Source organism: Dermacentor silvarum, chromosome 2, assembly GCF_013339745.2.
Source record: "Dermacentor silvarum isolate Dsil-2018 chromosome 2, BIME_Dsil_1.4, whole genome shotgun sequence".
NCBI classification, from domain to species: domain Eukaryota; kingdom Metazoa; phylum Arthropoda; class Arachnida; order Ixodida; family Ixodidae; genus Dermacentor; species Dermacentor silvarum.
Window position 1 is genome coordinate 210752394 of NC_051155.1, and position 13557 is coordinate 210765950.

At 47.4% G+C, this 13557-nt stretch overlaps 2 protein-coding genes across 2 annotated transcripts in view; one reads left to right on the plus strand and one right to left on the minus strand.

Annotated features, from left to right (window-relative positions):
- Positions 1–1541, minus strand: part of LOC125943291 (uncharacterized) — a 56132-nt gene extending 54591 nt beyond the window's left edge. The window contains exon 1 of the mRNA XM_049662225.1: positions 1216–1541. Within this exon, the coding sequence (XP_049518182.1) occupies positions 1216–1288 (73 nt within the window). The 5' untranslated portion in view covers positions 1289–1541. The remainder of the gene's footprint in view (positions 1–1215) is intronic.
- The window catches only part of LOC119442536 (beta-1,4-mannosyl-glycoprotein 4-beta-N-acetylglucosaminyltransferase), an 18539-nt gene extending 11068 nt beyond the window's left edge, over positions 1–7471 (plus strand). The window contains exons 2-3 of the mRNA XM_037707449.2: positions 4402–4588; positions 5313–7471. Of these exons, the coding sequence (XP_037563377.1) occupies positions 4448–4588; positions 5313–6539 (1368 nt within the window). The 5' untranslated portion in view covers positions 4402–4447 and the 3' untranslated portion in view covers positions 6540–7471. The remainder of the gene's footprint in view (positions 1–4401; positions 4589–5312) is intronic.
- The last annotated feature ends 6086 nt before the right edge of the window (positions 7472–13557 follow it).

A 13557-nucleotide genomic window follows, 5' to 3' on the forward strand; every position in this document is an offset into this window, starting at 1 on the left:
TGGTTTCTCTCTGTTTTATCACCCTTCAAAAGTGTTAATTGGTCGTGGACCTAGATCATTATATAGTAAAGCTGGTTGTTCGCTGAGCAGGAACCTATGTCTTCTCATCATTCCTACGTGAACTTTTCTTGCGCTTTCTCCGCAAAAACAAAAACAACGGCCTCCTGGCTGAGTCATGCGGTTGAGTCATACGTGCCGCCGGTTAAATTAATATGCATATCAAGCACCGCTGTGCCGGCAGCAGAATACACCCCGACGCCACGGGCAGCTGTTTTCGAGATCGCCGCGAAGTCACGCAGTTCAGACCAGCCGCGTCGAGATTTCCACTCCATTACGCCTAATGAACCCTGCCCCTTGTATCTTCTCGCTGTGTGCGCATTTGTGTGCGGAGCGGATGCTACGACAAAGGCTTCAGCAGCCGCGGTTGCGGCGAGTGCACAATGGACGCATCAAACATGATGCGCACGTGGGCGCGCGCGCGCGCTGACCACGAGTTGACCACGCGCGAGTCGGAGGGCGCACGCGTGCCCACAGCGCGCCGCTCGAGGGCCGGGTCTTTCGCGGGTCAGCGGGTTCAACGTCGCGAGCACGGACCGGCTTCCACACCGGACGACCTTCGCCGTGGCACAAGGGACCGAGCAACGCTCAGCTGTTCCATTTTCGCGCTCGAAACAAAGCGGTGCTCGCAAGACAGCGGGAGAACGTGTTTCCCATGCGCCCTCCCTCGATTCTCCTCTACGCTGGGAAGGGTTCCAGCAGGTTTTGCGCCAACGTTCCAACGGCCACGAACATGTTTGTTGTGGAATGGCGCCGCAATTTTCAGGCCTGAAATGCACCTTCTTCTGGCATGCTGTGATCCATACAGCCACGTAATCCTTTTTTTTTTTTCTTGGCTAGATGAAAGATTGATTACGGCTTTCATTGTAAACCAGGCGCCTAATTCTGCAATGCTAAGAAGCTGCAGCCCAGGACATCTACCGCGCAGCGGACGGTCGCAGTCAGTAGATGTGGACGACGGGCAAGCGTCAACAATGACCTATACCTCAGCTGCTCTGCGACTGCAGTGAAAGAACATGTGTTCTTGTGCTGGTGTTTCACCTGAATCTCGGATGTTTGGATTTGGCTGTAACGGAGTACGTGTTGGGGCAAAATAGGAGAAAACCTGCCCGCTTTTTAGTAGTCCCTATAAGCGCGAATTATGACGCGAATTCTCACCCTTCTCACGTCCTTGCGAGGCACGGATGAGGTACGGACACGAACGCGGGCCAGCTGAGCTGCCGTAATCCATCTATACTGCTGAGTTCACCTGCTCCAAAAACACTAGGAAAGAGGTGCTATCGGCCTTCTGCACCTGCTTCCAAAAGTCTATATAGAAAGCACGAGTTTCAATATCATGCTATAATGTAAAGGTGTACAACTCCACATTGTTTCGCAGTGCGCGACCGAAGCACGTCATTGTTCTCTCTATCGTTAACCTGGCGTAAGAACGAAGGAAAGGAATAACGAATGAGTGGAGGAACGAAAAAAAAAAAAGAAAGAAAAAGAACTGTTGAAAGAGAGCGAGAAAAGCTATGTGCGCCAGTGTCTTGGTTCCTCTCATGGACGCACGCGTCATCCGCCTCGCTGTTTCCACGCGGTGGCCCAGATGCCAAGGAAGTGCACGTCGTTCGTTCGCTGATGCGACGTTGTGCGCTCCACGCAGCTGCATGTCGGACGCGCGACACGCATGGCGTCACACGCTAACCAGCAGCAGGAGGGCCCGCTTCTGAAGCGGCCGGCGCACGCTCACAATGCTCCTGTGACCCATCGGATGCAGTTGTGTCGCCGCCGCCGCGCCTCGGGCTCTTTTCAAAACGCTCCGAGGTGCGAAAAGAGCTTGCGGCCCGTCGTATTCTGCCGGCCCCTTTAGCCCTCTTACGCTCATTTTCTTCCTGATATACGCGCACTGTCCACTTTCGCGTATATATACTGCTGCGGCAGCGCAAGAGTACGGCGCGGGGTCTTTGCATGGCCCCTGTTTCTTTCTTTTTCACGCAAGTACCTCCGCGTTCCGTTCTGGTTTCGGATGCCTTGTCAGCGGGTCGCATGTCTGCGTGTCTGCTATATGTCCAGGAAACGGGATTGCATCGAAAGAACGTGTAGTCGATAACGGACGAACACGGAAGGGTGGGAGAGACAAGAGAGATCCGGAAAACAACTTCCGAGCGACGGGGAAGGAATGTGGGCCTCTTTTTCTTCCTCTTCTTCGTGGAAATGAAATTCGTTACGAGGAAGCCAAATGGAAAGGAGCATAGCTGGAAGCACGATATATCCAAATATCAAAATTGTAGGCTTAGAATGTACGTGGAAAAAAAATGACTACCTATCTCGAATTGAATACCGGCCGCATATATTTTCCCTGTTAGGAAAACAGTGACCGGATGGGCAGTAAGCTTGATAACTAACATTCATTAACGCATGTAATAAAGTTTTTAAGTGTACGGAAATCACTATTCGCTCGAATGCACAGCTCATGAGCGACCGGCTTGTGATATTTCAGTATAGCTGTACTCGCTTGTTGATGTTGAGGTGCAAGCCACCACATTCATCGAAGCTTGCCTCGTGCAGGTTCTAGTGGTCGTACTGTCGGATATTCTGCATAGTTGAATATTCGAAAGTATGGAATATCGAATGTAGCACGAATTGCGCTGACTCCGACATTGGCCCCTGCGCATAACAAATGAGAGGTTGCTTTAGCCCCAAGAACAGTCAGAAAGAAACATCTAAGAGTGAAAATGCATTCTAAGACATCACATTATGGATCATCAACACATCAACAGCACCATAGGACATTACTATGCCATCCTAATTAAGCAATGGAAATCTTCGAATCATCGCGGGCTCATGGAGTCTAGCATTGCACTGACTCTAGAATTATCCCATGCACCTTGATATGTAATGTCCTTGAAAATTGTAGCTGCGCGTGGTGGTTTCGTGTCGTTGTTTTCAGGGGGCGTTAGGTGGCTTCTAGAGGGTGTGGGAGAGGCAGCGGACCCAGTGAGACCCGTAGGTAACGTACACTTTCCAGAATCGCTTGGATTTCAAGGTGACGGAAGCATCAACCGGTCAGCAGTCGAGATAAGCAAGAGACGTTTAGAGTATTGGTGGGAAAAAAGCAGGGAGGAGATTGATACGACTGGATCCTTTACAGGCATAGGTATATAGAGCTACAAGCCAACCTCCTCTGACGCCGCCCCTCCCTCTCTTTGGAGCTTATCTGCGCCTTAACTCTTGGGAAGTAGGCCTTCCAAGGTTGCCGAACCTTACGAGCACTTACCGCTTGCCTATCATGTGGTGAGGGCCTATTCTCCATCAGCCTTTCTTTTTTTTTTTTTTTTTTTAATGCGTTAGCATTTGTACGCGTGTGAAGTGTGGGAAGCCGGTCACGTCGTAGAACTAGAGAGCTAGCTAGGGGATGGGATATATATATATATATATATATATATATATATATATATATATATATATATAGGGTGATCAAAGTTAAGTCGACAGGCTTTTCTTTGTTTTTTAATTAGGCTAAGATGTACGTGAACACCATCTCTACCTTACTGCGTCCCCCATCCATTATTTGATCTCGGTGGCTTAATTAACCAAAATTGAATAATTAACTTTTTAGTGGCTGCAGTAAGCAGGCATGTTTGTACAGAAAAGTTAGATACAATCGTGTTTCTACACAGTTTCATTTGGCATAATTCTGCTAACGCGGCTCTTCGAGGAGCGGGGCTATATATATATATATATATATATATATATATATATATATATATCCCCGCTCCTCGAAGAGGCAGGGCATGTGTCGTGTGAGCGATGTGGTAAACGCGGTGTACATCATGAATGGGAAACCTCAAACAGGTGCAACGTAATGCTAACGCATTTCTCTCGCAGTTACCGCAAAAATCGCTACTGACCGCACTTCCTGTGTCGTGAGTTACGTCGTTGCGTATCGTTTCTTTGCATGTCAGTGAACGCATAACGTTGCATAGACATACATAGCGTTGTAAGTATAGTTGCGTAGCATTGTTCGTAGTTGCATAATGGCCGTCTATGGTTGCATATATCTCCCACCTATTTCGCCAGTACAAGTCCTTCAGAAGTAGTGTGAAGCCAGGTGCAGTGAATTTTTTTCTTCTTCTTCAGATAATCTATTGATAGTCTGTCGAAAGTCTAGGTTATCTGCGGACGACTGATTTGAAATCTGTGGACCACGATAGAGCGAAGGAAGGAGACTTTTGTCTATGGACTAGATACACAAAAAGAGCGGACCACAAACGCTTTATAGACAATCTGTGTAGGCTGTCTGAATTCATTTTTGTGAAAGATCTTAATTGAAATCTTATATGTGACATTGTTTCGACGCAGGAGGAGCGCTGCAGGAGGGCGCTGGTAAGAGCACTGGCATGGAACCATGGTGGCTGTGTCGTACCGCCGGGCCCGCCTGCTGGTGCTGGCCCTGCTCGCCAGCGGGTTTCTCGTGGCTCGCATCCACCGAGCGCAACTGGGAGGCGGAGCAGCGCCCGTCGTCCTCACGGGACAGCAGGCGCTGCAGGTAAAGCACTTTCTACTCCCCTGGTTAACCTATGTACTTCCTGTCTTTCATTTCCTTAGCTCCATCTTCGTTTGTTTCAGTTTGCTCCGAAAATTCATATCCTGCTGTACTCTTATCCTGCTGTACATCTGTATTCTCATCTATCTACGTTAAAAGTACAACCGTAAGGATAAGCCAACCAGAAGTAAAGTTGCTTATCGCTGAACTTGGTGGGCCAATGAACAGCCCGCCTGCTTATATGCTGTCATGAGGGCAGTATAGGGCTGAAAGGCTCGGCACACCGAATACGCAGTTGTTTACGATATTCTGATCTATAGAGGACACAAAGAAAAGGTTCGATGGCATGAGCTGATGAAGTATGTTTTCGTAATTGAAAGCCTCACCGTTCGCACTATAATAGCTATATACGGCGCCTTTCGCAACGGCGGAGGTTTAGCACTATACCACAAGTTGCCAGCGTGTGCCCTCCTGTTCATTTCCCCATAAGTGCTTCCACTTCGTACCATACCTACTGAGGCTAACATAAGTTCAATTTACGTTCATACGGATATGGCGTGGAATCCATACGGAGTCAGACTCATACATTGCGCAAGCATCCCACGGAAATCGCATATAATAATTGGACTATTACACGAAAAACTTTCAGTTGTAATGTTTCACTATCCCACTCTTTCTTTAACAAAGTAAAGTCATTCTAACCGCTCCTATATCCGTGTCGTTGCAGGTCACGATTCCTCTAGAGCTGTCCCAAAGGCCTGCGTCTCAACCACCTACCAAGTTCCCCAAGTACCCCTTCAAGTACTATGACCCCCAACTTCCACCCAGACATAAAATTCGGGACAGAGACTCGTTCTCGTATTTCGAGCCCGTTGGCAACGGCACCTGTTTCGTGCTTGGCACCGATCTTAACGCGAGCCACAGTTCGTGCATCTGCCGGCCAGGGTGGACCTCGGACGACTGCAGCTTGCCCGAAGCCATCAGTTCTTCCAAGCGATTCAGACGTCGCTGGACCAACAAGAAAGTGCACCGCAGGAACGGCCGGCCGCGGCGTCTCGTTAACGCAATCAACGTAAACCACGAGCTCGACCTCTTGGAGGTGCGGTTGCGAGAACTGTACAACGTCGTCGACGTGTTCGTCGTCTGCGAGTCCAACTACAGCGCCAGGGGGGAGCCCAAGCCGTTGCACCTCCTTCCGGAGCTCCGAAAAGGATTCCTGGCGCCATACCAAAACAAAATCGTGCACGTCTTCCTCGACCACTTCCCGAAGAAAGGTCGGGAAGACGGCTGGTTCGCCGACGGCTACCAGAGGAGCTTCCTCTGGCGGCAGGCCAAGAGGCAACTCTCGGGACTCAGGGACGACGACCTCTTCGTTCTGACGGACGCTGACGAGATACCGAGGGCGGGTCCGCTGGCGTATCTCAAGACGCACGAGGGCTTCGGTGAACCCATGTTTCTGCGGCTGCGTTGGACGCTGTACGGGTTCTTCTGGCAGCACGTGCAGGAGCACGTGCAAGTGCTCTCCGTGTGCACGATGCGCTTTCTGTCGAGGGTGCTGGGCAATGACGCGGCACGCCTACGTCGCGAGGACATCCCGGCCAACTCGGAGGAACTCTACGGAGGAGAGCTCGAGGACTGGACGCTGGGCCAGAACGGCGATTTCAACGCCGGCTGGCACTGCTCGTGGTGCTTCGACGTCGAGGGGCTCCGAGTGAAGCTCAAGTCTGCGCAAAAGGACGACGGCATCCGGTGGGGCGACTTTCCGGAAAAGACGTCCGCTCGCTTCTTGAGCGTCCTCGTCAGACGTGGCCTGTGGTTTGACGGCAAGAAAGTGACTAAGCCGAGCGTACTGACTCGAGGGGGCACTGTGCCGTCGTCCGTGATGGACGACGATAAATACAGTTACCTCCTGTCGCCTGACAACGGGACTGGACACAGGCCGGAGCTGCAATAGTTTTCCGTCGGGATGTGCGGCTTTCTATCCTGAACAATTTACAACAATCGTCTTCCAGGGCACAACAACTTAGCAGCACTATCTTAAGGGACGCTGAAGAGGTTCTCGGGGGAAAAAAACTGAGCTAAAACACAGAGTCCTAAGGCGTTAGACTTCCCTTTGCAAAATGGGAACCATCCAGAAATCTGTTAGATAAGAGCCGTAGCAAATTACGCGTGTAAGTTTGCCGCCTTTTCTGACCGCCTACTCGGTGTCGACGTAACATCTGCTATGCAGTGTTGTCCAAGCTTCATCGAAGCGTGCAGATTGATCAAGGCCACAGTTTTTTTCCATGTGATGACACCAAGATGTCCTTGGGCGGGGCCATTACCAACCTCCCACAGTGTCTTCTGCTCTGTCCGCTCGAGTAAAGGTTTGGGCAGCTAATTTTGGAGCGGGACGCGGCGAATCTAATTGAATTCGGAAGTTATATTGATAAATATCTGCGCATCGAGCAACGGACTTCGCCGTTTCTAGCTTGGAAAACCTCTTCAGTTTTCTTTTTTTTTTCTTTTTTTTTTCTTATCTGGCTGCACATTTCGAAAAATACGTTCGCAAATCTACTTCGCCTGTATGGCTTTCGAAGTATGTTGCGAAGGCGAAGAAGTTAAGGCTATGCAGGCAGGCGAAAAATCATATATATCATATCACTTCGCAGTTGTCAGGCCAACCCCGTGCTGGACGCGGATGGCGCTTTTTATCGCTATCGCATGCCAATATTGACATTTAGCAACGAGCTTGTCAAGCAACGCACAGGCGCTGGTTCGCTGCTTCCCTGCCAGACCACATAGCGTCATCGGTCACAAATCTTTATCATCTTTGTCGGCGTCTCGCATCACCGCATGCATACGCACCTGCGCGCTCTGTTGTCAGTGAAATGGACTGTAAAGTCTGGTGAAATATGCATAAACATACTCGCAGCTGCCTTCATTTTTTTTTTGTACAGCTGCTTATAGTATTGAACTAAGCTTGCAGACCGGGCCTATTGTAAACCAAAGTATGTCTCTATTTGTCCCATCTGCTCGTCTTACACGTACCGCCGAGAACAAGGTGAGTGCGACGATGCTTGTGATCTGTGGAAATAAAAGTGTACTTATTAAGGAGTTTGTCGCTCCTTATCGCAATTTTCGTCATTCATTGCGCGCGTCCGTGTGCTCTTCAACCCGGAGCCAAATTTCAGATCATAAGCCTTTAATGAAGGCACATATAAATACCCGAACAAAGTGTTTATTTTCTTTCTAAATGTGCAAAACACATCGGGAATAAGCATAATCAAAGAAAATAAAAATATTTTGCGGAAGCTTTTGCAGTAGTAGAGGGGATCCACCTGGCAGAAAACTGGAATTAGGCTTCAACCCCGAGCCACCTGTGGCTTCATTTCGAATTTGTAGAGAGAGCTTTTCAGTTGCTTTACGTCACGTGTGTGACACCACCGCAGCCGGAGATATTGTATCGTGCTGTCTCCTCTGACCGTGCTTTCCAGAACTAGGCGCACGCCAAACTTCTTTCTCTTCCGCCTGCTATCATCTCGCAAGAGATTGGCAGTATTGTAAATAAAATAAATATGTATATATATATTTTTTTTTCCGATTTCCCGTCCACTTTCTGGGGTATTTATGTTTTTACAACTAGAACTAATCCTGGGAGTGTTAGCCAGCGCCACCACTCACGAACCTTGGCGGCGGATGTGGAGCATCCTTTCTGCCCCAGGCGTCACGAGTACTTGATCTTGTTAGGGTGAAGGCAACCGGTCAATAAACCCATACATGCTACCTGAAGGCATCATTGTTGCCGGATTTGAGACCTTCGTTATGTAATGAACGAGAAGGGTACCGAGGGGCCCGATTTTTATTAATCATATCATAAAAAGCCAACAAAGACACCAAGGACAACATAGGGAAAATTACTTGTACTTACTAATTGAATTAAACAAATGATAAATTAGTGGAAAATGAAAATTAATGAAAAAACAACTGGCCGCAGGTGGGGAACGATCCCACGTCTTCGCATTGAGCTATACCGCGGTAGCTCAACCATTGAACTACCGTGGCGCCGTTTTCCCATCAACTTTCGGGGGTATTTTATGTTTTACTTGTTTTACTTACCATTGAGCGCCGAAATGGTTGAGCACCGAATTTTTTCTCTTACCATTGAGAAAAGAGAAAGAAGAGGACGCTTGCTACCCTTCATTCAGTGGTGTAGGCTGAAGACATTTAGCCAGAACTTGCACTCATTACCAAGACTCAGAAAAAAAAAAATTCTGGTACGTCGTCTGTAGGCAACACTCGTCAATAAAGGGTTAACGGAGTCATCCACAGCAAGTACTAAGACGACCACTCGGGTAATCTGGCTGCTTCTCTGCACCGACAAAGGATGTTTCAGGGCTCATATAGCACAATATAAAATACACGTTCGTGCATTGCAGCACAATGCTCGTGCTGTTCATTAAACCCGTGAAACTGCGGGAGCTTGCCACAGCATCTCCATCTTTGACAAACCTAAGGAAGATTTCGTCAAGGGTAGCATATATTTGCCAACAAGCAAGCATATGCGAGCAAGAGGCGAACCGGCTGATTCTCACTTGCGTTATGCGAATGAGATCTGGCCCGACATCAAACTTTTTTTTAGGGGCGAAGCTCCTTAGGGTGTGGGTCTGTCCCTCCTCTGTAGTAGTAGTAGTAGTCGTAGTAGGTAGCCACGTCTACTTTTATGAAAAAAAAAAAAAATCCGAAAGTTGTGTCTGTAGCGCGGAATCGAACCAGGGACCACTCGCTTCCGAACGCGCGGCGCTAACCACAACGCCACGAAGCTTTTTTTTTTTTTTTTTTTTTTCTTTATTGCCGCATTGAACAGCACAATTACACAAAAACATACATTCGAGGGAACAGACACCCGGAACTGGCTTTGCGCTATCCCGTTAATATTCGGGCATGTTTAACAATGCTTCAACTCTTGGGAGCCATTCAGGCTCAGGGGTTTGAAACTGGTACAGAGTAATAATTCTATTAATGCTTTCTTTGAAATATAGCCGTATCGGTTTCGCGTCTATGTCAGCGTTCCGCACTGCCATCCTAGATCGCCAAATGCTGTGGAGGCCCAAGAGCATAATGAGGTCAAATGGAATACCATCCTCATGTTCAACTGGCAAAAATCGTATACCGAACGAGTCCACAGGTAGATCTTTCTTGAGAGTACGTTGTAAGATGTCCCAGAAGAAAAATGCTTCCCTACAGTCTAGGAATACGTGCTCGATCGTTTCTGGCTTCCGACAAATGAAACAGTGAGTACCCCAAGGTACAAAAAATCCCTTTTCTTCCAAATAAGTCTTCACATCTAATGTATTTGTATGCAATTTGAAGAAAAATGTTTGAACTCCTCCTGGTACACTCATGCTTTTCACTCGTTTGAGAACGTTTGCCCATGGTTCGGCACAATACTAAATTAATTGTGATCTACACAGAGGAACTGGTAAGACAATGTCACACAAATCCTTGTATAGTCTTTTCCGCGACACAGTCCAAAGATAGTCCAATGAAAAACGAGCCTGCAAGAAAATACATGACAGGTAGACCTCTTTTAGGTATCCACCCAGGCCTCCCGGCATACTATCCGACGTGACTACAAAGTTTGGTAATACTCTTCCTAGTCTAACTTGACAAACAGTTCGTAAAAAGGGGTCTGGTACATCGCGAAAAAACATGAATCGGTTTACTAGCTGCCTTATATAGAGGTGTGACAGACTCAATCCTCCGTAGCGCACACGTCGAAACAGGTTGGTTCGCCGTGTGCGCTCCCACGTAGATACCCAAATGAAAACGGCAAGAACTCTATGCAACTTTTGCACATTCACGCGTGAACAATGAATTACCTGCATTATGTACCAAAGCTTGCCTATTAAAAACAAATTACACATCGTTGCTCTCGCAAAAATTGACCAGTAAAAACACTTAAGGTTATCAGCCTTTTCGCGCACTTCTACAACTTTCCGCCGCCACAAAGGCTCACTGTCCTTGTAATTTTCCAACGGCACTCCTAAATAGGTTGCTGGAGTAGTATCCCACCTGACGTTGCAGAACATGTTTGGGGTCGTTGGCCAGTTTCCATGCCAAAATCCCAAGCACTTTCCCCAATTGATTGCGCTGCCACTAACCCCACAGAAATCTTTAACAACTTTAACGGCATTAATGATGCTTTTATGATCAGCGCAAAATAGTGCTATGTCGTCTGCATATGCAAGCAGACGTACTTCCGCTGCCTGGAGACGGAATCCTCGTATAGTGGAGCTATTGATTATGCTCAAACAAAAAGATTCAATGCACATGGAAAAAAGCAATGGCGAGAGAGGGCATCCCTGACGTACCGAGCGTTCCACTTTGATGCGCGCTCCAACCACCTTATTTACTATCAAACGCGTCGTGCAGCCTCTATACGCCATGGCGACACCCTCTCTTAAAACGGATCCAACGTTCACGTGTTGTAATATAGCCAACAGTATATCGTGAGGTACTCTATCAAACGCTTTTTCAAGATCTAGCTGTAGCATTGCGATGCTATCAGAATTAGCATCACAACACTCCAGAATGGAACGGGCTTTATGTATATTTGTAACTATTGATCGACCTTTTATGCCACAAGTTTGATGTTCACCGACTAATTCTTGTATTACAGTTTGCAACCTCTTGGCAAGAATTTCATGAATATTTTGTAGTCTACGTTTGTAAGTGATATAGGTCTGTACGAAGTAACTTGCATGAGCTTATTCTTGTCTTTAACCTTAGGTATAAGAACAGTGTTTGACGTTAGAAATGATGGTGGAAGTACTGACATATCGAAAGCCTCGTTAAAGAGCGACACTAAGACTACAGCTACTTTTTCCCTTAGAACCTTATACAAAGATGCTATAAGCCCATCTGGGCCCGGGGATTTCCCAGGATTGAAATCATTAATAGCTTTCTTAACCTCTTCCAGTGAGATCGGCATTTCCAAATTTTCTTTCGTCTCATCGCTTACTCGCGGCATTAGAGTGAGAAATTTGTTTTTAAATGCGTCTTCGTCGACTTCAATGCACGAATATAATTCACTGTAGTATTCATAAAACGCTCTTTGGATACCTTCCTTATCTGTAATAACAGCGTTTTTCCACTCTACTTTTGCTATTTCGTTTAGGTGTGCGCGACTTTTTTCCAATCCTAGTGCGCGCTTGGTAGGAAACTCCCCACCCATTAAGCGCTCGGACCGAGCTCTGACTACTGCGCCTTCGTACTTCTCCCTATCTATGAGTTCCAATGGTACTTATATATGTCTTCTTTAAATGTTCCGGGCTGTCTGCACTCTTCTGAAATGAACGTGCTTAGGTTGGCTCGGAGCACATTTTCTACACATTCTTGCTTACGCTTTATGGCACCTGACCTTTCAATGGCCTTCAGTTTTACTTCTTGCTTAAAGAGCTCCCAGTGTTCCCCAACTTTTTTATAATATCCTTTGTCAAATTTCGCGATTGCGTTTGTGACATACCTTATAAAAACGTCGTCTTTTAAAAGCTTATCATTAAGTTTCCAATTTTCCCAAACAAATCTACACGTTTTATCTTTTCTTTTTCCGACACGAAATCTTACGAGGCAGTGATCGCTAAAGGATACTGGCTGAACCCGATATTCTCCGATCAACGGTACTAAATCTCCAGATAAATAGGCGCGGTCCAACCGCGCGTGGCTTTGACCTTGAAAATGGGTAACGCGAGTATCATTCCCAAACCCACAACATTCACCCACGTCTTCCAAACAATGCTGGCTGATATTATTTAAGGAAACAACACTGACATTCCTATAAGGGGTCGAGCTGGTTTTGTCGTTTGCCATGCATACGCAATTGAAGGCACCAATGACAATTACAAACCGATCTGTAACACACTAGTTACTGATAGTTTCAAACATTTCTTTTCTCTGTTCTGCGTTTGTATATGCATAAACGAATATTATGCGCCAATTGCGTTCAAATAATGTAATGTCACAAACAATGAAATGACCTAAATTACATGTCACCACTTTCTCTACAACTGCACCCAATATCCTACGTATCATCAGCACACACCCCGCCGACTTCCCCACTGCATGACTCACACATACATCGTACCGACTAGTAAAGAGGCGCACCATACTATCCGTCTGTTCTTGACTTTCGATTTTAGTTTCTTGAACTGCTACAATGTCCAAATCTTTTTCAGTAATTAACCTGAAAAGCTGATTTTGCCTTCTTCTTGTTTAATGTCGCTACAAGCATATGCTTTTCAAAGGTAGCCATTTTTAGTTTTGTTATTGCAGCCAGGCAAACAGTATGGTGCTCACCTTAACATACAGACTAACATCCCGCGTGGTGCTGATGAAACAGTATTTACGTCTTCTCAGTGTCGTCGCGGGGAAGCGACGACGAGCGTTGCGCTCTGGTGACACGCGGCTTTTTCCCAGCGACGCGCCACTCATGATCCGGTTGACGGAGTCGCTGCTCCTGAAGAACGCTGGTTGCGCCGTCAAGGCGACGCTTAGATGACGTGCTGTCTAGATCCATCGACGCTGCGTGGTCGTCTTCCACACTTGCCGACACGTCGCCCACCTCTTCAGCTTCTGCCATCGTTGTTCCCGTTGAAGCAGCGGAAACACTAGCTCGCGTCAGCACAGGGTCACGCTCTTTCTCGGTAGACGCGACGCCTCCGTCCTTCGCGTCTGTCGCCGTACTCGCTGATATTGCCGAAGCCTCCTCGGTTGCCAGCAGACAGAGACGCTGGCTTTTGTCCCTGGCTACCTTCTTGGGCACCACTCACATTAGCTGCGTCTGCTTCTGTCTCAGCGTCTGTTGTTGTTGTGAAGCGTCTGAAGCCGCTTTGGTTTGGTTTGGTGCCTGTAGATATAGCACAACCCACTACGGGGGATTGGCCATGAATCGGGCGGCAGTGGGAAGAAAAATGAAGGATACCTAAATGCGA